This window comes from Dendronephthya gigantea, unplaced genomic scaffold, assembly GCF_004324835.1.
Source record: "Dendronephthya gigantea isolate DGI-Jeju-01 unplaced genomic scaffold, DenGig_1.0 000079F, whole genome shotgun sequence".
In the NCBI taxonomy this organism is placed as follows: domain Eukaryota; kingdom Metazoa; phylum Cnidaria; class Anthozoa; order Malacalcyonacea; family Nephtheidae; genus Dendronephthya; species Dendronephthya gigantea.
Window position 1 is genome coordinate 910,450 of NW_021163089.1, and position 25,057 is coordinate 935,506.

Sequence of the window (25,057 nt, forward strand, 5' to 3'; positions counted from 1 at the left end):
ACCTGTTCACCGTCAGAAACGCGTTCGCTTTCGTTGTGGTTTAAATCTCCAGACCCACAACTTTTGTTTCCTTCCACGTTTTCGTAACTCACTTTCTGTCGCCTATCTCGTAATCTTCCTTTGACCCAACTGTAGAAGGTTTTCGCTAGTCCAGTGAATTTTCTCGCAAGCCAGTCAAGACAAGGTCTCAACATCCTCTGCCAGACTGGCTTTAGTCCCTTGTACATTAACATCAAGGGAAAGATGAAAAGGAAGAACCATTCAAAAGTAAAGTCTTTTATCCTTCTTGAAAATCCTTTTTCATGCTCTGGATCAGCTCCTCTGTAAATGAAAGATACAGAATCGTTTCAGTCTTTGGACTCACTATAGTGATAAGAAATCGTTTCATCCCAAGAGCAAAGGAAGTTCCTTATGCAGTTAAAGACACTCTGTTAAAAAGTAAACAAACTGTAGCAACGTTTTTCTAATCATAAGCATCCTCAAGTAGTAAGATACAATGATCAAACTCTTCCGGAGGGAAAGATAAACTTACAAAAATTCCTGCGTCTTCTTGGCCTCGTCCACTTCACCATCACTTTCTTGTTGTATAACCACAACATGTGGCGCCGCCTGAGCAGGCTCGTCGGGACTTCTCATCGCTTTAATTGTTTTCTTTGCTATCATCTTGAATACGCCCGTGGGTAGGAATCCCCACAACACTCGCAATATGATGAGCGCGATTATAATACCCACCAATATGAGGTAGGACCACACCTTACCCAAATGGGGTAGAAGTCCCCAGACGCCCTTCGCTATTGAGAAGACTGTCTTCGCCACCTCTGCCACAGCTTTAAAGATTTCGCCGAGCGGTCCGGAAATACTGTCCATGAAATCATTATATGTTGGTGGCTTATCCTGGTCGAATGGGACGTCAGATTCGTTGACACAAACAAAGTTTTCTTGATCTGTGCACTGAAGAAAAAGAAAAAAGGAAAATGCTGATATAACAACGACATTCATACGTACAGATCAGTTGCAATAAACTAAAGAAAGCTGGATCTGAACTAATGCTTTTGAAAGTGCTATCCACAAGGTTGTCAATTACTGAGGTCACCTAATCGAGACCATTTCGTGATAACCACGACGAAACTTACAGAACAGCCACATCTCAGAATGCATACACACGTGCTGGTTGTGTTGACACTGATAATACTTGATTCAATCGCGGCCCTTCTTGCGTCGTACAAGTTTGCTGTAGAAAAGGTTTTATAAGCAGAGTCTGAGTGTTAAAGATTCCTCTGTATTTGTCAACTTTGTTATTTATCATTGGGTACTTTCAAGCATCCAACTATTATTTCTGGAGAAATTACAAGTTCAAACTGAGAATAGTTCATTACCTGTGCATGAAAAAGATCCGCCCTTTCTTCTGTAAGATTCGAGCGTAAACTCAAAATGATGGTTTGTCTGTGGATTGATGGAGGCTCTCTTCTCATGACCTGGGTTTATACCACTGGAGCAATAATCTAAGCTTACCTGTGGAAGAAAAAACGACTGTAAATTCTCTTCCCCATTTGTGTAACGGAAAAGTAATCCCGTGCGATAACGTAACAGTTTAGTTTGTCGTTTTACTTACGTAGAAATCTGAGGTTACGAATCCGGTATTTTGAACGACAACTGTCGCCAAACCATTACGACTTTGGGCCTCGAAAGCATCGGCAAAAGCTTTGACTATCACTCCTCCCGCCCTTTGGTAGAATTCAATAGTTGTCAATACAGAATATATACATTTCATTGGTTGAATACATTATTAATTTGTGACATTATAGACCGTAATTTGTTACACTAGAATGAATTAATTATACATAATAATGATGCAATTAGAATAGATCACCTGTTATAAACAAGAATTAAATCATCTGCGCTTATTTCAAGATAAACCATAACTGAAGATGATTCTTCGGACTCGAATTCCACGACGCGGTCTTGTGTTCCGAGACGTTCCTTCAATCCCGTTATTTTACCAAAGGTTTCTGGGAAATATTTTGTTCTTTCTCCCTTTGATCGACGCGTCTGGAAATGGCCAACGATTTAAATTAAAAAAATTATAAGCTGCTGTGGTATTGCAAGTGAGATTTGGTGTTTTGATTCCAACTCACCACGTCCTCAATGAAGTAATCTTGAATTTGATTTCTCAAGCATCTGTAGAAAAATAATTCAATCAACAATCGCTGCCATTTTTCTGTCCCTCCCTCTCCCCCCTCCCTCTCTCCACCCTCCCCCCCCTTCCCCCCCCTTCCCTCCCTCCCTCCCTCCCTTTCAATGACTTACGTTCCCTGTGGCTGATAACAGCCATAACCGTCGTTATTGTGAAATGTACTTTGCTGTGCAAATGGAGTGAAGGACACGCCGATTTTGTCACATTTTGAAGAATTTCCATACTCAACCTCGCTCATAGGTATGATGAGATAGTCGAGAGCGCCAAACTAAAAAGAAAAATGAAGATCAGCGAATACACTCAAAAACCTGGCAGCTTTCAAACCAGTGCCCATGTTTCCTGAGACGAGCAAGCCAACAGGTGGGTAACGTTATTGAAAGTGAGTCATTTTCCGAACCTTTCACGAATTGTTTTCCATTATTTTTTAACGAAACTCGCATAGTAATTCAGAAGCCATTACTGTTACTCTACCTTCAATTGTGGGTGATATTCTCTCCCGGCTTTTACGTATCTTGGATTTGGAACCATCAGGTAATGATCTTGTAATCTTGGGTATTCTTTTCCTGCCTTCATTTTCCCAATATACTTGGCCACGATCTTAAACATACAACATTCATTAATATATTTATCACATTCAGACAGTTTCCCTTGTTCCAGTGTTACAGAGATTCTCATGATGTGGTTACACAATGTTTAAACGGCTTAACACTAGTTTTATTGTAATTACATTTGAAGAAACTGGGAAACACACTCTTTCAAATCTTACCCTGCCATGTTTCCCAACTCCTCCAGTCTTCGTTGGACTGAGTTCAATCTCTCCTCCATCCACCCAATCGATTATTGTCCGGTTGTTTTCAAATTTTTCAACTTGGTCATATGCCTTTATCCAAATCGTGAAGTCGAACGTAAATACGTCTATCTCGTGAGCATCGTACCTGAGAATATGAAAAGCAGAGTATTTGAGGCAAAGAAGTTACATTCTTATATACTATCTCGCATAACCAATAACGGATAAATCAACCAAACAAAGAAAAACCTACCAAAGCTTGTCGTAACGCATGCAATGCGCTGACGATAAGTAATTATCGCAGTCAATGTGCCCACGGAAGTAGTTATTCATGGCTAAACCAAACACGTACATCTCTGTCGTCGCATAAATTCCTTTCCTCTGACATTCACAGCAGAATCCCTACGCATTGAGATGTTTGAATTAGCACAACTGACGGGCGAATGCTGCGTGCATGCATGCATGCATACATGCATGCATAGACTAAACTAAACTTAACTAACTTTTGTTCAGGAGAAAGCGAAAAAGGAATATCAGCGAACGAAAGATGTAATAACTAAGGCCATGGATGGAGGGGAGTGACGAGTCAAGAAAGTTACTTTGATCAAGGGAAAGATGTGTTTACTTAGACTGGGAACTATACGAATGAATTAGTGGTGGTTCAGTAAAGAAAGCTGTTTTTATACCAGTTGAAGTTGGACAATGATCAGGCATTGGATATTTGCAAGAATCCGAGGTAATAATCTTGTGCACAGTATTTTATATAGATGAAATAAGATATACCCAGCTATTCCATATTATATTCCCCCAACCGTCGTAAAATGCCCCACATGGGTGCCACTTCTCTGTGACGCAGCTGTACTGCTTTATCAAGTGTGTTTCCTCATATGGTTTGTTGTTTATCGTCTAACAGAACAATCACAACATTAGATTGGAATTGTTTAAAATTCATTCTAGAGCCGTTTCAGTCGGTCGCAGTATAGGAGATAATGCATATTTGTCTAACTATGTTTCTGACTGAGTGAAGCAAATCACTTTGAGATGTATATCACCCAGTCACATTGGACGAAGTTTGGTAAATGAATAAAAACACAAATAAAGATACAACAGATCAAAGAGTGGTGCAACTGAATAGCTAGACTGCTAGAGTCATTAACAAGAGGTCAATGTAATGTAAATATATCAAATTAAATTGCTTTGGCTCTGAAAAGGTACGACAAATGAGTCTAAAAAGAATAATGCGTCCTTACTCACCGCTCTGTAAAATATGGGATAAACAAGACGTATTGGCGTCATACTTAAAGTGATAACGAAAGGATTGTACAGGCGAGCATCTTCACCTACGAGATTGTCCCGTACTTTCTTTACTGTCGCATGAAGCCTCTCAGTTTCACCCTGGAAAAGCAAAAACCAAACACCATTAAAGACTACTGCTGCTTCTTTCATCAGAGCCAAATACGAAATCAATAACTCCATTAAACTGGCATGCTGTCCACTTCAAAATGCAGAAAACAATAATAATAATACCTGTCCACTGCTGACTTCAGCGAGCACAACCAATTTTTTTTCGCATCGTTTGTTATACAGGACATTTAGTGGATCTTTGGCTGTATTTTCGCACACGGTTATATCGCTTTTTGTGATAATTGCGCCCTCCAATCGCCAAAAACCAAACAGCGTTAATGAAACAAACAGAGGAAGAATCTGGATGATCATTTTTGCGTTGAACTAATTAAATCACATCTGAGATGTTTCTACCAGAAATCACACTAAGTCTTAATTTGTTCGCCTGCTCCATTTAATTACAAATCATACTGCTCCGCGAATTATGTAAATGATTTATGACGTCATTAAGTGAGATAATCGCGTGATTTGTTCTTCGTCACGCGCGTCAAGGTTAATGCGACAGAGCTTGTTAAATTGTAGATATTCTTATTTGTGTATTTAGTTATAAATTATGTTTAAATCTTGCGATGGCTCTTGTCTGTGGAGAATTGTATTTGTTTTATTGGAAGTGAGCGTGTTTTTGAATGATCGTTCAGTCACAGGTATACTCATAGCCAAGAGTGATTTAATACTTTGCGACAGTGTTGGTAAGAATCCTCATAACGTGGTCGATAACAAGTCTTGTCAGAAAAAGCTTATAATGGCACAGGCTGTTCGTGCTGGACAGGTAAGAAATCACTTCGTTATAGTCCTCTATATGTTGTAAACACTGATGTTATTTCAATTGACTAATCTCAAAGGTACTAAATTCATTTTTTCATTTTCAGATTGGTACAGAATCATTTTTGTTTACAACGAACAAAGTCTACGACAGTGTCGAGGGTGAACAAGCTCGCTTGTATTATCCTTTCATTCTCAGTATCACCAAATCAAAATTTAGATACGTTTATCCGTTCTTTTATGAAAAGGTGAGTCTCCTTCACTTATTCAGACTGGACGAGAGTGCATGAAACAGACTTGACAGGCAGATCTGACTCGTGAACTCACATAGATTGCCTTGGATACCCAGGAAGGAGTCAGTCAACTCAATAATGTTCGTTTCTCCACAGACCATAAACAATCATCCATTCGAGGAAGTAAGAACGAAGGTCAGCTGCGAGGATGATTTCTTTAATCCCCGTGCCACATGTGGTTTTGCTCTTGATCATAAAGGAAACAAAATATGGGATAGTCAGGTATTTATTTCAGTCAATATACAACAAGTGTGCACTTGATATTTTCTGAATAAACATATATATTTTATAATCGAATTCTTTAGGGTTTCTGTTGTTCTTGTTCCATGTACGATACAGTTCCTGACTGGCTCAAGTGGATCCTTTTCGGAGGATCTACCAATGAATATTATCGTGGTGGTCAGGGGGGGTTGTGTGGCTATAGTCATGTACACGACAGAAACGATAAATACTCACATTGTATGAGAATGGATGATCTTTGGTAAGTTGTGTTTAGTTTTTCTAATACATCTTTCTCCTTTCCATTTGAGGCCTGCCTCAAGCAGCCATCTTGGTTGATTGTGCAGGCTAATCACTGACTTTAATCAACTTAAATGTCTGCTTCGAAGAGTATGAAGCTCTTGATCAACGAGGGTGAGAGTTGACGAGAGTTGGCAGCTAGTTTACCTATCTCGTTTGCCTATCCAAACTAGCATGATGAACAATGTACAATGCACGATGGATCAGAAGGAAACCTACGTTTTCTTTTAGGTACGACGTATTTAGCATCATCGAGCCCAGGTTTTCGTTCGTGATTTCAATTGATGCGTTTGAACAAGTTGAGAAAGTTGTAAATAATAAAACAATCACAAACTGGGTGGAAGGTGGGAAGATAAGCCTGAACTATAATACGAGAAGTGGGACAGGACAATATGGAAGGGTAAGATCTTTTATAAGCTTTCATATGATTAACTTTGTATGAATTTATGTCTCGTTTTAATCGTGTGTTTGGTCGCTATTCAGCTGTTAGCGAGATTTCACGGGACATTTGAATCGACGAAGGAAGTACCAAATTTGCGGCACAAGAAATTACTTATTCCCCGAGTCACTGAAGAGAACAAAATGCACCCACAAATCAAAGTAAGAAACGGTTTCATTTTTGACTTTAAATCCATCGATAACCGCGAGCATCGCTGCTCAATGAATTTCTCCTGTAGTAAACAAGAGAAGACTTGACTGGATCACCAAGACTGTCCAAGAACCTTTACCAGAAAGGATAGTTTAAATCGTGTATTTTATACGTTGTATTTTCAGAATGGTTTTCACGACTACATGTTGATTCCAGATACTCAGATCAGTCTTCGAGAGACGAGTGATAATTGCGACATGGTAGGCGTGTCGTATAGTTCATTTCGTAAGTTAGGAGGAGGAAGCAGCGGGCGGGGAGCCGGATGCAGGCAAAGAATGAACAGGTACTAAAATATTCTCATCTTTGCATCATTTCTACGTCTCGTCTTAAAAAGTAAACACGAGGACTCATGCAGCCTCCATCTTAACGTTTCCATCAGCGTTTACGAGAGCAATAAATCTATTCCTAAAGAGTTTTCAACAACATCATTTTAGTTTTACTCTAGCAGAACTTTTTGATAAAATTTAACCCTTTCTATCATAACCTTTGGATTTCATCCTCCTGACAGAAGACTTCTGTCCAATGGTCATGGTTCAAGCTCTGTTCTACTTTAAAAATTTTCCTGCTCTAAATGCATAATTTACTCGTAAATTTCAATGTATTTTCATTATTCTAGTTGCCTAAATAACCAACCAAAAGATTTGTTCGATGAAGATACGGTAAAGTTGTCAATTTTATATCAAAAATCCAGTCAAAAGATATCATGCAAAATATGTTTCGTTCGTTCCACAGGCGTTGCGAGAGATTGGCAAGAAACCAAATTATTTCGTCGAACAATATGGAAATTGTGTTGGCGTGAATCGTGATGGTCCTTCTGAGGATTTAGGAATAGTTTACGACGCGGAGGATACTGTCAGGAACAGTTTGGTGACGCTCGAAGTCAGTGCTGATGATATGATATTAATATACAATAGGTATGTTCGGGGTTGGTCCAGTCGGATAGATCGATCTGAAGACAGTGCATCGACAGTCTTACGCTAGAGCTAAACTGTCATGTGTTCTTTTAGAGCTAATGGTGTGATAGTTAAATCATTTGCAACGGATTTTGATGCTCTGTCTCAAGATGGGAAGATGACTGTCGTTGCGCAGAACACAGGCCTTGTCACAGCTGACTTTTATGTACGTCAGTGTTTATTTAGATATCACTACCGAAGAGTAGAATCTCTTTACAACCCTACACCAAACCTTTTCATGTTACAGTTCAACACCCATAAGGCCGCAATAATGTGTATTTCTCTTTAACTTAAAGGTCATCTTTTCTGGCTGCTCCAAAGGTATCTATCGTGCTGACGAAAGAATGGCGTCGATAAATCCAAAAGCGACTCATGTGTTTAACTACAACATCAATGTGTACATGAAGAAAGGAAAACAGCACTTCTGTACAGGTATAGTAGTCTTCAAGGCGCATTGCGATCAGTGTGCGGTTGCAGGGCCGCCGAGAGAAATTGTGGGGCACGGGCGAAACTTTTTCTGGGGCTCTATGACGTCATAGTTTTCAATATCTGCGAGGCATAAAGTACTTCAAAGCGATGTTACAAACAAACTTTTTTACAAACAATATCAACATATCTTAAAATTCGACCATGGATGAGTCCGCCGGGAAATGGCATATTCGACCATGGTCGAGTCCGCTGGAAAATCACGTATTCGTCATTTTCAGGCTAATTCGACCATGGTCGAATTCGTCATTTTCCGGCCAATTCGACCGTGGTCGAATTCGTCATTTTTCGGCCAATTCGACCATGGTCGAATTAGTCGTTTTCCGGCGAACTCGACCATGGTCGAGTTAGTCGTTTTCCGGCAAACTCGACCATGGTCGAGTTAGTCGTTTTCCGGCGAACTCGACCATGGTCGAATTAGTTGTTTTCCGGCGAACTCGACCATGGTCGAGTTAGTCGTTTTCCGGCAAACTCGACCATGGTCGAGTTAGTCGTTTTCCGGCGAACTCGACCATGGTCGAATTAGTCGTTTTCCGGCGAACTCGACCATGGTCGAATTAGTCGTTTTCCGGCGAACTCGACCATGGTCGAATTAGTCGTTTTCCGGCAAACTCGACCATGGTCGAATTAGTCGTTTTCCGGTGAACTCGACCATGGTTGAGTTAGTCGTTTTCCGGCGAACTCGACCATAGTTGAGTTAGTCGTTTTCCGGCGAACTCGACCATGGTCGAATTAGTCGTTTTCCGGTGAACTCGACCATGGTCGAGTTAATCGTTTTCCGGCAAACTCGACCATGGTCGAATTAGTCGTTTTCCGGTGAACTCGACCATGGTTGAGTTAGTCGTTTTCCGGTGAACTCGACCATGGTCGAATTAGTCGTTTCCCGGTGAACTCGACCATGGTTGAGTTAGTCGTTTTCCGGCGAACTCGACCATAGTTGAGTTAGTCGTTTTCCGGCGAACTCGACCATGGTCGAGTTAGTCGTTTTCCGGCAAACTCGACCATGGTCGAATTAGTCGTTTTCCGGCGAACTCGACCATGGTCGAGTTAGTCGTTTTCCGGCAAACTCGACCATGGTCGAGTTAGTCGTTTTCCGGCGAACTCGACCATGGTCGAATTAGTCGTTTTCCGGCGAACTCGACCATGGTCGAATTAGTCGTTTTCCGGCGAACTCGACCATGGTCGAATTAGTCGTTTTCCGGCAAACTCGACCATGGTCGAATTAGTCGTTTTCCGGTGAACTCGACCATGGTTGAGTTAGTCGTTTTCCGGCGAACTCGACCATAGTTGAGTTAGTCGTTTTCCGGCGAACTCGACCATGGTCGAATTAGTCGTTTTCCGGTGAACTCGACCATGGTCGAGTTAATCGTTTTCCGGCAAACTCGACCATGGTCGAATTAGTCGTTTTCCGGTGAACTCGACCATGGTTGAGTTAGTCGTTTTCCGGTGAACTCGACCATGGTCGAATTAGTCGTTTCCCGGTGAACTCGACCATGGTTGAGTTAGTCGTTTTCCGGCGAACTCGACCATAGTTGAGTTAGTCGTTTTCCGGCGAACTCGACCATGGTCGAGTTAGTCGTTTTCCGGCAAACTCGACCATGGTCGAGTTAGTCGTTTTCCGGCAAACTCGACCATGGTCGAGTTAGTCGTTTTCCGGCGAACTCGACCATGGTCGAATTAGTCGTTTTCCGGCGAACTCGACCATGGTCGAATTAGTCGTTTTCCGGCGAACTCGACCATGGTCGAATTAGTCGTTTTCCGGCAAACTCGACCATGGTCGAATTAGTCGTTTTCCGGTGAACTCGACCATGGTTGAGTTAGTCGTTTTCCGGCGAACTCGACCATAGTTGAGTTAGTCGTTTTCCGGCGAACTCGACCATGGTCGAATTAGTCGTTTTCCGGTGAACTCGACCATGGTCGAGTTAATCGTTTTCCGGCAAACTCGACCATGGTCGAATTAGTCGTTTTCCGGTGAACTCGACCATGGTTGAGTTAGTCGTTTTCCGGTGAACTCGACCATGGTCGAATTAGTCGTTTCCCGGTGAACTCGACCATGGTTGAGTTAGTCGTTTTCCGGCGAACTCGACCATAGTTGAGTTAGTCGTTTTCCGGCGAACTCGACCATGGTCGAGTTAGTCGTTTTCCGGCAAACTCGACCATGGTCGAATTAGTCGTTTTCCGGCGAACTCGACCATGGTCGAGTTAGTCGTTTTCCGGCGAACTCGACCATGGTCAATTGCAGTGTACCGGTAAAATAATTTTAGAATCTCTTAAGTCGGAGGCCCCTTCAGGTTTTGGGCCCGGGCAAAATGCTTCCCCTGCCCCTCCCTCCCGGTGGCCCTATGTGGTTGACGTGTACACTTCATGAACATCTTCCACGTGTCTTGCAGTGCAACTTTACGATTCCCGGCGTCAACTCCAAGACACGACAAACGTGACTTTTAAGACTTTTACGCCTTGCGTGTGTCTTCATAATTGTATCTGTAAGGTAAGTGTTAAATCAGCATTTCACGGTGTCATGAAGTCAGTTTGAAATGACGGAGCTAGGAAGAGTTGTGCAAAGGGTGAAACAAGGAATTAAAAACATGTAAAATGGGTAAAATTATGGTAGAAAACCTCAAGATATTCTGAAATTTAAACTTCAGAAAAGACAACTACATGCAGTTTACTCTCTCTATTTCCTATTTTCCGAAGTGTAACGAGCTGGCTGCGGATGAAAACGACGACAACAAGGCGAGCATTGACGACTGTCAGAACGAAGAAGACTACGATCACGATTATGACGAAGACGGAGATGACGAGGACAAGGAAGACAGCCTGGTAACGAAGATCTTAAAGAGAGTCCGAGCTTTCTTCGACCCATTGCGAATCGTGCTGGCGGCGTTGCTGCTCTGCGGGATCATCAAGGCGATGATTGGTCGTCACTCGATCACCGTTGCGAAGTTGGGGCTCGGCGGTGTTCGTATGGGCGAGAAGGTTACGAGGAACGTTCAAGGGGTGGAAAAACTACTGACGTATGATGCAGCCATGAATCTTGTTGATACGACCAGGTGGGTTCACTTTAAAACAAATCAAACTATCCCCTCATTTTTCTACAGACGTAGTTCAAACTATCCTTGCTGAACTCTTGAACTCATCTTTATTTCAGCAACACTGTGGTGATTTTAAACCATTCGACGCGAGATTTCTTCATAAATATCCTCTTCTTTTACTTGCTGCCAATCATAGCGCTTCTAAAGGTCGTCTACTATGCAAAAGAGAATGGATTATTTAAACGGCAGGCGTTGCGATCAAGCAAGGATATAGAACAAGGGCTCTCAGACGTAAATGAGACGCTGTACGATAAGCAAACAGCAGTCACACAACAGACACCAAATGCCAGAAGAATAATTCCAAAGAAAACTCTAAATATGCAAGCAACTCCTAAGTTAACACTAAATAAGAAGTAATTTTATATGTTGAAATTATATCTCAAAGTAACGTGAATAGTCGATATCTTTGTTGTCTCTTCACTATGATATTATAGTACTGCGGGCTCTTGCCCAACTGACATCACGATTCATGTTTGTAGCAATCTGCAATATGATTTGAGTGGCGAATATAGTGCAGACTTAGAGGCAAGCATAGCATGCATGGAACTGCCCGATTGTAAGACTGCGAACTCCGGATTGCAAAATTGTTTGTACGAATTTAGGGAGACGTAACGCTCCTAAGATCTGTAGCAATTGTCAATTGATCAGTTGAAGAAAAACCCTCTTTGCCTGCAATGGCGGGCTGCTTTTGTAAACGTCATATTGCAAAACTCCATATATACATCTCATTGTATAAAAGAAACATTCTGCGGCAACGTGTCTATCGTATTACATGTAGTGTGTCTCACAGTTGTTCAAATGTCGACTAGCTCAAGAGATGAATATTCCTCTGACGGATTTCGTTCATATGACGATCTCCTGATCTACAAGTCTGTCATTTATGAAAAAAATGCACGCCCTTTCATTACGCCACCTAATTGCCAATCAGCAACCTAATTTTAAAAAGTGTGTAATCAATTCTTACCAAACCTATTTAAAAAAGTAGATAAGTTTACCTTTGTGTCCAAATGTATTGGCATTGTTCTTTTGAAATGAAATGTTTATTTCTTTTAATATTTTCAATTCTTGGCATTTATCGTGAGTTTCCATGTTGTGATGGTACAATTTTGTCGAAAAGTAAGATTACAATGTGTGTCAGAGATAAGAACAGGGATCCATTCAACGTGGTGGATGGAAAAAGTTGCGATAAGAAACTGGTCATCACGAAGTCCGTTACAGCTGGAGAGGTAGGAATGAAAGCTTTGAATGAAATATTTCTTGCCAATGCGTCGTGAGAGTTCACCAAATGAGCAACAAAATGTCCACTCTGTTGTTCATACATAAGCTAAAGTAAGTAAAGTTCACATTATGTGAATCTAGTTTTTACTTCTTCTTCTTCATTACAGAAAGAATCCGAGATGATTTATGTCAACGTCAGTAGAGTTCGAGATGAAGTGAATCGCGATGAAGCAAGACTTTACAATCCTTTTATCATAACAATCACATCCTCGCCAATGCATATCATTTATCCTTACACACTTGAAGGAGTATGTGGTCTTTTTAGACTGAGCCCGTTAAGTTAACGCCTGAGTGTATTTTATTCACTCATGAACCTGACATCTAACATCTAACCAAAACACTTCATGTCTTTTTAACCAGACAGTGAATAACAAGCCTTACGAGACATCAAAAAGGGAATATTGGTGTCAGGATGGCGCAGCTACCCATGATGCTGATGATTTTTCATGTAAAATTCAATATGATATCACAACGGGGAAAAGAATCTGGGATAGCCAGGTTGGTTTTATGCAGCCGGTAACGAGAATTATACAAGAGTAACTATAGGATCTATTGAGGGGATTGTGTTTTAGTCATAACTTAAAATAAACTTGTTGGAAGTCTTTTCTGAAATATATAAGCAGCCTGACATTTTTTGTTTAGTTTACCTTTTGGGAGCATGACTAGAAAATAGTTTTTCTGGTTCGAGAAAGATGGCAGGTTAAATTCACCGATGAATTCAAGTCCTCTTATTTTATCATCCAGGGTTTTTGCTGTCGTTGTTCGTTTATGGAAGATATGCATAAGAGTCAAGGTGGACGCTACCATCGTGGCAACACAGTGTGTGGCAATAAATTCCATATTCCACTTATCCATCAGTTGTTTAAAAACCGAAAAAGACAAAGCGCGCATTGTATGAATTATGATAATCTGTGGTATAATGTCCACAAGATTGGTGGTTACCGCATTTGGTTCAAGGTAAGTGTATTAACTTGTTACACAAAACGTTTGCCTCATTCAGTCTTGAACTCGTTGCTTAGAACACAGATCATATTTACTCTTACAACTGCAATGATGTTGAGGAAAAGTTCGAACTTTATGTGAAAGTTTTTTTATGTAATATCTTCTCGTTGAAGATATTCGTAAAAGCGTACGACTTGGTAGAGGAGGAAAGAGATGGAAAAAGGTACCAGAAGTTGGTTGATGGCGGTCAAATTGAGTTGAGCAACTTTAAAACATCAGGTCATGGAGTTCACGGGAGGGTAAGTGTAAATGAACGAGGAAATGCGAGGAAAGGTGAAATGTATTAAGACGAACAGCCATATATACACTTCACGTTTACAATATTGACTTATAACCTCACGACACAACTGGTTTACCAGTTGGTATTTTACCTTTATGCCGGCCGATATACCGCTATCATTGTTCATGTTTTTTGGCAGTTGTTGGCCTCGATGATTGGAATGTTTGAGTCAGACACACAGATATACAGTTTGACGGAAAGATACTTGTTCATCCCAGCCGGTGGTTCTAAGATCAACTGGCTATCACATCCACAGACGAGGGTGAGTTGGTGATAAGAACTCATGAATTTCAATTAATTTGTTTTCATATTTCTTTCATGTCTTTCTCGGCTATCACATCCTTTTTCACGCTCTCTTTCCCCAGAACGGTGCGAGAGATTTCATGATCATACCAAAAACTCTGGTGGCAATGAAAAACTCGATGGAGTCCTGTAACAAGATTGGTGTCAGTTTTACCGCATTTCGCATGCAAGGTGCTGGAATGGACGGACAAGACTTTGGGTGTCTTCAAAGAATGGGATGGTTAGCAAACTCATTCCTTTAGGATTGTCAGGTTACAGATACCAAAGAGTGCAATTAAATTTGAATTTTCCTTTTTCAGGTGTTTACATAATCAAGTTAAAGATTATTTTGAAATAGATGTGGTATGCTGGCTTTTAAATGTCGGAAGGCAGTCGTTTGCTATTCCAGCGCTAAAAAAGTCAAGCCATGGATTCCTTATTCAAAGTTTTCTTGTCTCTCTTTCCAGAAAAACCGTGAAAAAGGAAAACGACCACTCTACTTTCCAGAACGTTACGGAGTGGTTGAGGGAACCACCGATGACTTCAAAGAGGATGGAAGTTTCGCCTTAGTTTATAAAGCCGGAAAACTGGGCAATATTATGATTAGTTTAGAGATCAGTGCGGATGACATTGTTCTCATCTATAACAAGTAAGTCCAACTAAAAGATCTATCTTAGTTAGCCTTAGTAGCCAGGGAGCAGCGTGGGAAGTAAGTGAGATGAAACATGGATTATAACGTATATATTTAATCTGGTTATTTACAATGTCATATCAGGGCTGGTGGGACAATTGTCAAAGCGTTTGCAACCAATTTCGAGTCGCTCTCTCAAGATGGTCTGCTTCACGTTATCGTTCAAAACACAGGACTTGTTACCGCCGATTACCACGTAAGTTCTTCGTGCGATTGTTTTTTCATTGAAAAAGCAAAATAGATTCAACTTTACAGAAAAACGCATGAGAATATCCTCCATTGTTTGTGAAATCTTTTTGTTCATCATGGCTCTCACCAAAGCAATGAACAAAAGTCGTCTCAATTTCATGTGTTGTATCCAAGGTAACTATGAAACACTGCACACGGGGAATACGACGTAGTCCAGAAGAAAAAGCCTCAATCAATGCCCAGTCAGTTCATACTTTCACATTTCCACTCAGGACAACCGTTCATGCTTCGGGAAAATTCATGTGCACAAGTGAGGCGAACTATATGAGGCTGTTGGATGTATCTCGTAGTCAATATGATAGTCAAGGCTAAAATGGCCTTCCTTGTTTTTCTGTTTTAGTGAATCTTTGGGACTCTCGTCATGGTTTGCTGGACAGTGCCAACATTACATTTGAAACAACAACGGCTTGTGTGTGTTTACAATCTTGTTCCTGTGCGGTATGTCTTTTCCACTTCTAGATCTGTTTCAAGAGTCCGTCTCTCGTTTGTTCAATATTCCCACTGGCTATAACTGGACTAACTCAAACTATATTTTCATCCATTCGACTCCTAACCTGCTCTACTTTGAGATCATCTAAGAAGGGAAGCATACAATGCTTGACTTGTAAACTTTTGCAGACGAAAAACAACATGCATGTTGATGTGTTTTCCCTTGTAGTGTGTAGGGCAGGCGGACAGAGAAATGTGTATTCATGACATGGCGAAAGATGTCGTCGAGAAAGCCTTAGAATTAGACAACGTTCAAATACAAAAGAAGACCTTGGAGAGCGTGGAGAAAATTTTCGTTTGGGTCAACGACAATTTCTCGGCAATTGTAGACATTTTCACCAAGCCTTCGTTCGCACATTTCGTCAGTCTTTGGATCCTGTTTTCCCTCGTCTTCGGCCTCCTGAAAGCGAGGCTGGGCATGCAACCGGGGGGTTCACCGATTGCTTATTTTGGATGGTGGTGGGAACAGCCAACGGGGCAGAAGCTGTTTATAGATGACAACGGTGATAGAATAATGGGAAGTTATAACCAGGACGGAGATCTCATTGATCCATCTACGTAAGTTAGATGCAAGAGAGTTTCTCTTTGTTTGGTAATTCACATGTCAGTTTGCACGTCATTAAAATCATTTTTTTGCAGCGGGAAAGTCCTAAAAAGCGAGAAATCAGTTTTGTTTCTTGGCAATGTTCTATTCTTCTTATGCTTTATTTTTATCATTGGTGTCCATGCGGCAAAGTTTTACAAACTCTGGGAGGAAGAGAAAAAGGTAGGAAATGAGTTTGTAAGAGTTTGTAAAACTGGTGCGATGTATTAGGGCTGTTAGCACATAAAGCACAAACTGTAATTTTTATGAATAAGTTCATTAAACAGACGTTTTACTATGTCATGGCATCAAATATGTCTGGTAGAAATAACAACTTTATTCAATTTATCCCATAGCTTGCCTTGTCATTGTCAGACGTTGTGTTAACAGGAACCTCTGTCTACAGAAATTTCACAGATTACAAAATTGGGGAGACGTATTTAACAGTGAGTTTTTGAGGCGTTTGGTGCAAAATGTTTTCTGTTGTGAGAGCAATATCCATCATCTCATCCTTAGAATCCTGGTAACGAATTCAGCCTTGTTGGGAAACTGGAACGCGATGAAATGGAATACAAATTTATTGTCTCAGACACAATGCAGGTGAGTTAACATTGCAGATGTTTCTAGATAGTAGACGTTTCCGTAGGTTCCTTGATGAAGTTTTCAACTCTCATATTAAGTTCACAACAACTGCATAGAATTGAGGTTCACTCTTTCACGAAGGGATTTTATATAGTGTGTTACAGTCTTTTAGTCGTTTTATGATTATTCATTTTTTAGTTTCTTGAGATCGTTAATGATGAAATGCTACTTCTGACACCCGCGATCCCGTTCAATCCTGAGCCCTTCGCAGAAACATTCACAGAGGCGAAAGTATTTGAAAAAATCACACTAGAGCCGCAGCACGTCTGTCTTAACGAGGAGATTGAGTTCGAGTTTTATGACGATCACACGACATTGACTGGGGACGAGGAATCGACAAGCAGGTACATCACGAAGGATGATGACATCATTGACGCTCAAAATGTGTCTGCGGGTTCACCGGCCAGCGACCTCCCCCCTGAGCTACCGCCAAAAGACTATTCAAGACACGATCTTGACAACGAGGAGGTTTATGAGGAGCCTGTGATACCATATGGTAGTCCAGTTTATGAACACCATCCTTCGTTAAGACGCAACCAACTGGATTAGTGGATCACAGGCTCAAAGCTACGATAGTATTAAGAACTCGCGTAAAATGACAGATATTGAAACGAATGTAGGTATAATTTGTGTTATATCAAGGTAAAGTTGAATTGGACCAGTTAAAGGTTTTCGACCACACCTTGTGTCAATGGGCTCGTACACACCATCGTCACTATAAGTCTACGACACTCAAAATATTTCTTTCTAAACTGTTCTTCCTAAGGATCATCTCTTATTGATCCAGTGTTACCAGAGGGGAAAAGACTGAGCTAAACTAACTTTATTTATACAGGAGGGCGTTATCCATATTCCTAGGGGTTCACTTTAGTAAGGGTCATTGCAAAATCTTACTGTTCATTTTACTGTTCACTATAAGCTGTATAACAATAAGACAGAGTCTTCTGTCGACGACATTCCGATAAACCGATTGTGAGACGAACAATGAACGTCGTCAGAAACGTCAGAACTTTGACTCGTGAGAAAGAAGACTTGTTATGTCATATGGAAGCATTTGACAAGAATCGAACGAACACTAGACGAATTTGAAGTATTTGACAGCAATAATGTGGGGCGAGAGAATATAAAAGCAATATTTTATTGGTAAGTGCGACCCATTTCAAAAATTTACATTTTCCATAGCGCATATATATGGAGGCCTCAGTTAAAACTATGTGACAGTTGACAATGCTGGATTGCTACAGCCTGCAGAGCTTTAGTTGTCAGTCAAAGTCAAAGTAAAAGTCAATATCTTAGTCAATAACAAAACAAATGTACATTTTTTGACAGAGGAAATAAATCGTGCCAGATAAATGAGAGAGTGCTAACATCGTTCAGATTCGTACTTGAAACACGACTGATCTTGATGAAGTTGGTGGGTAGACGAGTTCAGCTCCTGAATAATTGATACTAAAAAGAAAAGTCACCAAAGATTGATCTTCATGTCAAAAGATATTCTGCAGGTCAGTCAAGGGTAATGAGGATTATATATGGACAATTTATCCCTGTAGCTCACCCTGTTCTCTCTTTCGTCCTTTCTACTTCTGAGTTGGCTATGCCAAGAGTGCACTTCATTGGCTGACCTGAAATTCAATAGTCTGTTGTCATAAAGGAAATTTGTAAGGGTAGAGTGCTGGGGAAATATGATTGGATATTAGTCTTCTATAGTTTCTTACCATCCAACATCCGGTTATGATATTTCTGATATGCACTCTCTGCATCTTTTGCATTTGCAAATACCACCTCTGCAACAGAGTTCTCCATCTTGACACTTACTAATGGACCAATTGCACCAAACAACTCCTGTTTCAAGCAAAATATTTTAGACAATAAAAAAACATATGGTAGATTCTCAACTCTGTTGCCTTGCTTACCGCAATATCTGCTTGAATCACACGCGAATGAAGATTTGTTACCACAATCTTTGTTAACCTTTTCTGTTCCAAGAAAATTACGTATCTTATAAGAATGGTGTGAATATAAAAAATGAAAGCAAAACAAATATAACAGTTGTTTAATATTTACATTATTCTGAGCAACACGCTTGGCTGGGCTTTGTCTAACTAACGATGGCCTTTCCTCGGTTAACGATTTGAACGATAAGCTGGGACTCGACGTCCTCAAATCTTCTTCCATATTTGACAGTCTTGATGAATATAAATCATTTCTTAATGTCCGTCTTGGGGTTGCCTCTGGTTCAGGTTTCTCTGTTTTGCTTATGCTGTTTGATGGTGTAACAATCTTCAAGGTATCTGACGATACAATGGCTTTTCGGCAGAGTTCTGGTCGTTTTGTAGTGATTCGAAGTCTGCCGCTGCTCAGGGATAATGTACGAGTGTTACTCCTAGTAGTTGATCTGTCTTTGAGATTTGTTTTTTTGACACCCTCTGTTTTTCCCAGCATATCTTTCAAAGGCATCAGCCTACGGATTCTGGCTTTTGTGTTTGTGCTGGACGCTTGCTTTGGCCTTCCTGAGGCTGAGTAAAGATTTGAGACTTTGCCAATCCTTCCCTAGATATGAAATAGATATAGCAACGTAATCTGAGACATCTCGTGGTCAGTTCACGTGGAAATATAAACAATTACAGGTCATCCTCTATAACAGCACTGCCTGATTTACATATGCGCAAATTTCATACACCATTACGGAAAATTGTAAGCTAGTCAATGCCTAACACACCATGTATACAAGGATATATATATAAAAGTACCCTATAAACCTACAGGCTACGATCCATATGTATAAACTGTGTTAAAACAAAACAAACGTTAGCAACAACAAAAACAACGGGTAATCCACACAGAATTACCTTGGCTGAGCCTTTCTGTTTCAGTACGTCTCTTGCGTCGCGAATTCGTCCCGTTTTAGCTTTAGTTGTAGTAAAATTACGCCTTCCTAGCCTGCTTTTAACATCTTTCTTCCTTGTGCGACCCACCATCTTGAAATTTGAAGCGTCCTCTTGGCACACCCGATTCGCATTAATTCGCTTGTCGCTTTTGTCGTAGTAATAATGTCGTACTCCAGTGCATGAATTGTCTATATAGTTCAGTGACGAAATTAAAGAACAGGACATGAAGGAGTCGAGGAGATGATCCCCGTTTTCTAGAAATCAAAGTGTTTGTCGGAGGTGTTTTTTTAAAGTGAATTATAAAGCATACGGTTTTTTCTTGGAGCCAGTTTAGAGGTATGGAAATCGAGATTTTGTTATAGGAAAACTCCTAACGATAAATTCCGTATAATCGAGCAAGCAGAATAGCATAATATTTTGATCTTTTAGACGACCTCATGAACCGGTTGTCAAATATATTGACAATATTATGATGTTAAACTCGGTGATATTTCCGGATGTGAAAAAATATAACAGAAGCGTTTTAAGAAGATAAACCATTATGGATTTAGAAGAAGCGAAAAAGCGGTCAACCTATTCGGTAATGTATTGTTCTCAATGTTTTTTAATAATAGCCAAACTCATTGCCGGAGGCTAGAAGCATATTTGGACAATCGTCTTCCTCTTTAAATTGTGTCGAATTGTCCTGCATGTATCGGGAAAGGAAACCTCTATTACAAAATATTCAGGATGAGATATGAAAGCATTTGACTGTAGTGGATTGAGGAAAAATATAATGAAAGGTTTAATAATCATATCCACATGAAACAGCTTGCATAACTCTTATACCCACCGTTATAACTGACAGCTAAATCATTTGGCATTAGATAATTAAAGAGTGATATGCCTGAGTGGTTTGCTAGTTGGTAGGTTTATTTTGCCCTAATCCTCAGTGACCCATGCACAGTAAGCATGTTCTTAAACCTTCATATCTTTCAGACAACTATGGAGACAAGTTATGGTGCTAATTCAGCCACTACATCTGCTCGTGCAAGAGGAAGAAGCTTTCAAGAAGGAGAATTCCACTCTCCACCTGGTTCAGAGAAGGTCTGCAGATTTGAAGACCTTGCCACTGAAATATGATTACCAATACTCAATCTCTACCAATGATTAGGTTATATTGATCTTTAATGGCCCTAAACCTTTGTTTTGCATAGAATCGTCAGTCATTCACAGAAGACTCCATGCGTTGGCAAAGACGGCATTCGAATGTTTCAGCCTGTTCATCATATCCTTCACTAAGCAGTAATCTGAGTAACTCTGACAGTGATAAAGGACACAAGGTATCCTTGCATGTAACATGATCAACTCAACACCCAAATATTCATATACTAGTCTGTGTTTTACTGTAATCAATATATGCTTCATCAAAGAGAATCTTTTTCAGCAGGAGATTGTTGTCTTTGCTGACAAGCCTTCTGAGAAATTGTTTTGTATGATTTGTTCCGATGTCTTCCATGATCCTGTGATCACTTCATGTGGAGTAAGTTTAAATTTCCATTCAACTGCACACCACTTTTAACGTAATACTTGAGCATGAAAAAAACCATGTATCTTGTTTTGTTAGTTCATGTATCTTGTTTTTCCAACTCTTTTTCTAGCATTCATTCTGTCGTAGCTGTGTCTTACTACACAAGGTTGAACATTGTCCTGTTGACAACAGTAACCTGGTTGTTGTTGTTTCAAACTTAGCGGTATGATATATTGATACAACATGTTTATACTTTAATTGAATATCCGTAGTGCAAATTGTAGTCCAACTCTCAAACATTTCTAAATCATTTCCACCTAAAACCACATTCATTCAGGTGTTGGAACAGATTGGTGAGCTATTGGTTCATTGTAAATATGGCTGCATGCCTTCTGCGACAGAGGAAGGAAAATATGAAGTCAATTCTGCAGGTAAATAATTGTAATTTCAAACTACAAATTGCTTATAATGTTACTTAATATAAACATTTCTGTTATACAGGTTGCCCAGTCAAAGTAAAACTGAATTCAAGGCAGTAAGTGTCCATCATTCAAATTATTAAACTCCAGCGGAGACCTTAAAGTGTCCTTGGAATCTAATAATTCTGTTGTTTTCCAGGGAGCATGAACAAAGCTGTCAGTATGCTCCAATGCAATGCCCTAACAGCACTCTTTGTCCTGCTGTTTTGAAAATGGTACCGTACATGTTTTCCGTAATAAACACTACTTTTCGTCCTGCAAATGATTTGCACAAGTCTTGGAAGAGTGGTTAAAAATGGCATATTGTATTCTGTTTAGAATCTTGAGGACCACCTTCAACACTGCGAACACATTAAGTGCATGCATTTTAAATATGGGTAAGACCTTTGTTGTAATATTTTAAAACTGAAGAAAATAGAGAGATTGCAGTTATGTATGTGGACTCTGTGCCTTTCTAGATGTAATTTTGAGGGAACTGATTCTGAAGTGCAAGAGCATTTAAATACATGCAAGTTTGAACCAATGAAAGTGAGCAGTATTTTTGAGATGCATTTTATGCTTTGAGTTATTTTTTTGCTTTTGAATTAGGGATTGTCCTTTGTACAATCTCATGTGAACATCCTGAACATCTCTTTTCTATCCTTCTTTAGGAATTTTTACAACACTCGGCAGATCAGATAGAAGACCTTCAAACCGACTTGAAAAATAAAGATCAGGTTGGAATATTTGCCTGAACGATTTGGAATTCAAAAATGATTCTAGAGTTGTATTTTTCTACTTTAGGAAATCACATTTCTGAGATCAATGTTGGTTAAAATGACAGAAAGGATTGAACGTGTTGAAAAAACTGTTGATATCCGACTGGGTAAGAACGAGTACCACCAATTCGTGATGGAAATTATCACGGGATATACCTGATCACTTTTTTTTAAAGATTTCCTTGATGAAGGACATACTAAACTGTCATCAGAAATAATGGAAACCAGAAGAGCGATGACGAAGTTGAAGGTAGTGTCGCATCAGGGAATATTTTATGATATAATACAGTAGGAATTCTTTATCAAAAATTACATGTCATTTCTATTCTTTCAAGGACGACATTTCCGACGTCGAAGTGCGGTTATGGGGAGCTGGATGTAAGTCGAAGTTTGATGCATTGCTAAATATTTCTCCAAGAAAATTAATCCAAAACTTGCTCAAAAAGAAGCCAAACAAATTACGTTCGTTTCATCTATTTTCCAGCGTTCGACATCTATCCATTGTTCAAGTGCCGAGGAACGTTTGTTGGTCACCAGGCAAGTGTGCTACAATCTTTTCTTTCCATTCGCTGAGGTGAAAATACTTCTAGCATCATTGGTTTTACGTTCTTTTCTTTGCACCTCAAACAAACTTTAGGGTCCAATTTGGGCGTTGTGTGTCTCTAATGGTGAATGGCTGTACAGTGGGTCGTCTGATAAAACAATCAAGGTGAGCTAAGTTGCCTTTTTGAAGTCGTTTTTGGTTGAACACACCGTAGAAACAGTGCTTATTGATTATTATCATGTTTCTCAGGTGTGGGACACTCAAAGCACATACAATTGCGTGAAGACAATGGATGGACACGCTGGAATCGTCCTTACCCTCTGCTCTGACGGGTAAAATAACCATTGAAATTATATTTTATTCTGTCTTCTAGAGGTTGATACCTCAATTCTAAATGTACTTCGATAATTTTCGTTTAGAAAACGATTGTATAGTGGTTCATCAGATTGCACAATAAACGTAAGTCATACTAAGTATATTTTATGTCTATACTTTTCTCGTTGCTTGTCAATAACCAATACGCTGTTGTAATTCCCCGCTGTTTCGTTTACAGATATGGGATTGTTCATCTTTGGAGTTTGTTGAGAAGATACGAGGACATGAAAATCCCGTGTGCACTTTGGTGACAAAGAAAAACAAGTTATTCAGTGGATCTTTGAAAAAGATCAAGGTTTGCTTACCAATTTAGTTTGGTGAATGTAGTTTTCATGAGTCGGGGTTTAACATTAGCGAGGAACTCATAATCATCATAATGAACGTGATTAATCTTTTGTTATATTTCTAGGTTTGGGATTTAGAGACTCTCAAACAAGTAAACGAACTGACCGAGCTTAATCACTGGGTACGAGCTTTGGTTGCGTCTGAGAACTATTTGTACAGCGGATCCTACCAAACAATCAAGGTATTTCTTTGTTTTTGTACATTACAATGCCTGCCTGGTAGATGCAATGTCTTCACGGGGGGATCAGGAAGAGACGTCTTCACCTGGACAATTACAATGTTTCTCTTTGTAGATTTGGGATTTGGACACTCTTGAGTGTGTTCACGTCCTTGAAGCATCTGGTGGAAGTGTTTATTCTCTGGCTGTGACCAAAGAACATATCATTTGTGGTACCTATGAAAACTCTATTATAGTAAGTACAGAATGAGTATACACCTTGCCTTAAGATTCGCTTATAAGAAGTAAACAATAGCATGAAATTCGCCCGAGAGATTCTGTTCTCTTGTCTTTGGGAAGACACTGTAAGACCGCATCACTCAGCATTGAGACCAGGGATCTTGCGGAGATCTTACAAACCAGGATCTTACAAACTTGCATTTTGTTTCACTAACAAAGATTTCGTTTGTTTCAAGGTGTGGGACCTCAATAACTACAAACGTCTGACAACGTTGAATGGTAGGGCCCAGTTCAACCTTCTGTTCTTTTCACCTCTGTTGCAAGACATTCATTAGTGGTATTCTGTATTCTTAGGTCATGTTGGGACCGTTTACGCCCTGACTGTCCTAAGCACGCCAGGACAAACAAGGTTATTTAGCGCGTCTTACGATCGTTCTTTGAGGGTAAGATGATTGGCCATTCATCACTGTTTTATTGAAACTCGATAACCGATTTGTTTGATTCATTTTTCAGGTGTGGAATTTAGATAGTTTGGCGTGCGTACAGACATTATTAAGGCATCAGGGAAGCGTGTCGGCCCTAGCTGTCTCTAGAGGAAGAATATTTTCAGGAGCAATGGACAGCACAGTTAAGGCATGTGATAGATACCCTTGTTTCATTTCTGTATATCACTTGGATGCCCGGGGGGGAGGAAAGCAATTCCTCTGCTGAAAGGGTCTCCTCTTTTATCTCTGGGACGTCCTTAGGATTTGAACTTACCTCATAAGTATATGAGTATCTGAGAGTGAAGCTATACAACATTGCTGAGATTAGTTTATCCAATTCTCAAGGGATCATAATTTAACCTATTTCTCATTCAGGTGTGGCAGTGTTAGGATAAATTAGACGCTGCGCAGGTGATCGGCCATATCCCACAGTACCAGGCACACAGTTATGGATGGTAGACTGGAGTTACAAATGGACATAGTCTCAAATCCCTGTCAGCTGAACCTACTAACCTACCTGTACCAGACTACCAGTGTGTATAAGTCAGTGGTTGAACCTGACAGTGTAGAAATTAATTGTAAAATACTAAATGAAATCTATTTTAAAACCTTAAGCAGAGTATGTATATGTACAACAGTGC

General features: G+C 40.0%; 3 protein-coding genes across 4 annotated transcripts; 2 read left to right on the top strand and 1 right to left on the bottom strand.

Annotated features, from left to right (window-relative positions):
* The first annotated feature begins 12,266 nt into the window (after positions 1 to 12,266).
* Positions 12,267 to 17,184, top strand: LOC114532350 (hapless 2-like). Its single transcript, XM_028553834.1, has 15 exons — positions 12,267 to 12,365; positions 12,525 to 12,665; positions 12,778 to 12,915; positions 13,162 to 13,374; positions 13,533 to 13,658; positions 13,839 to 13,961; positions 14,065 to 14,222; positions 14,302 to 14,344; positions 14,449 to 14,630; positions 14,757 to 14,868; positions 15,036 to 15,171; positions 15,262 to 15,359; positions 16,350 to 16,439; positions 16,510 to 16,593; positions 16,774 to 17,184. Exons 1-15 carry the CDS (start codon positions 12,267 to 12,269, stop codon positions 17,182 to 17,184), a joined length of 2,154 nt encoding a protein of 717 aa, XP_028409635.1.
* Positions 17,185 to 17,756: 572 nt separating this feature from the next.
* On the bottom strand, positions 17,757 to 19,631 carry LOC114532476. The gene is made up of 6 exons (XM_028553988.1): positions 19,485 to 19,631; positions 18,700 to 19,185; positions 18,549 to 18,611; positions 18,351 to 18,477; positions 18,191 to 18,257; positions 17,757 to 18,084 (listed from the first exon to the last, which is right to left on the bottom strand). Exons 1-6 carry the CDS (start codon positions 19,611 to 19,613, stop codon positions 18,009 to 18,011), a joined length of 948 nt encoding a protein of 315 aa, XP_028409789.1. The 5' UTR covers positions 19,614 to 19,631; the 3' UTR covers positions 17,757 to 18,008.
* Positions 19,632 to 19,740: 109 nt separating this feature from the next.
* Positions 19,741 to 24,563, top strand: LOC114532402 (E3 ubiquitin-protein ligase TRAF7-like). Of its 2 annotated transcripts, none has more exons than XM_028553894.1 (24): positions 19,741 to 19,859; positions 19,953 to 20,103; positions 20,502 to 20,609; positions 20,720 to 20,845; positions 20,950 to 21,045; positions 21,164 to 21,256; positions 21,371 to 21,464; positions 21,535 to 21,568; positions 21,652 to 21,727; positions 21,831 to 21,889; positions 21,971 to 22,040; positions 22,163 to 22,228; positions 22,296 to 22,377; positions 22,447 to 22,520; positions 22,606 to 22,648; positions 22,755 to 22,807; positions 22,908 to 22,979; positions 23,064 to 23,146; positions 23,234 to 23,273; positions 23,368 to 23,484; positions 23,599 to 23,715; positions 23,828 to 23,947; positions 24,168 to 24,374; positions 24,445 to 24,563. In XM_028553894.1, exons 2-23 carry the CDS (start codon positions 20,065 to 20,067, stop codon positions 24,264 to 24,266), a joined length of 1,761 nt encoding a protein of 586 aa, XP_028409695.1. In that variant the 5' UTR covers positions 19,741 to 19,859; positions 19,953 to 20,064; the 3' UTR covers positions 24,267 to 24,374; positions 24,445 to 24,563. The 2 variants fall into 2 exon arrangements, with proteins under 2 accessions (XP_028409695.1, XP_028409696.1); XM_028553895.1 differs by having other exon boundaries at positions 20,953 to 21,045.
* Positions 24,564 to 25,057: the final 494 nt, after the last annotated feature.

Coding starts and splice junctions, on each gene's coding strand:
- LOC114532402 (XM_028553894.1), top strand. CDS start 20,065: ATGGATTTAGAAGAAGCGAAAAAGCGGTCAACCTATTCG. Junction 21,257..21,370: donor TTGTTGTTTCAAACTTAGCG/GTATGATATATT, acceptor ACATTCATTCAG/GTGTTGGAACAGATTGGTGA. Junction 23,948..24,167: donor CCTATGAAAACTCTATTATA/GTAAGTACAGAA, acceptor GTTTGTTTCAAG/GTGTGGGACCTCAATAACTA.
- LOC114532476 (XM_028553988.1), bottom strand. CDS start 19,613: ATGGTGGGTCGCACAAGGAAGAAAGATGTTAAAAGCAGGCTAGGAAGG. Junction 18,612..18,699: donor AGCGTGTTGCTCAGAATAAT/GTAAATATTAAA, acceptor TTCTTGGAACAG/AAAAGGTTAACAAAGATTGT. Junction 18,258..18,350: donor TCATAACCGGATGTTGGATG/GTAAGAAACTAT, acceptor ATTGAATTTCAG/GTCAGCCAATGAAGTGCACT.
- LOC114532350 (XM_028553834.1), top strand. CDS start 12,267: ATGTGTGTCAGAGATAAGAACAGGGATCCATTCAACGTGGTGGATGGA. Junction 13,375..13,532: donor GTTACCGCATTTGGTTCAAG/GTAAGTGTATTA, acceptor TTCTCGTTGAAG/ATATTCGTAAAAGCGTACGA. Junction 15,360..16,349: donor TACAATCTTGTTCCTGTGCG/GTATGTCTTTTC, acceptor TTTATCCCATAG/CTTGCCTTGTCATTGTCAGA.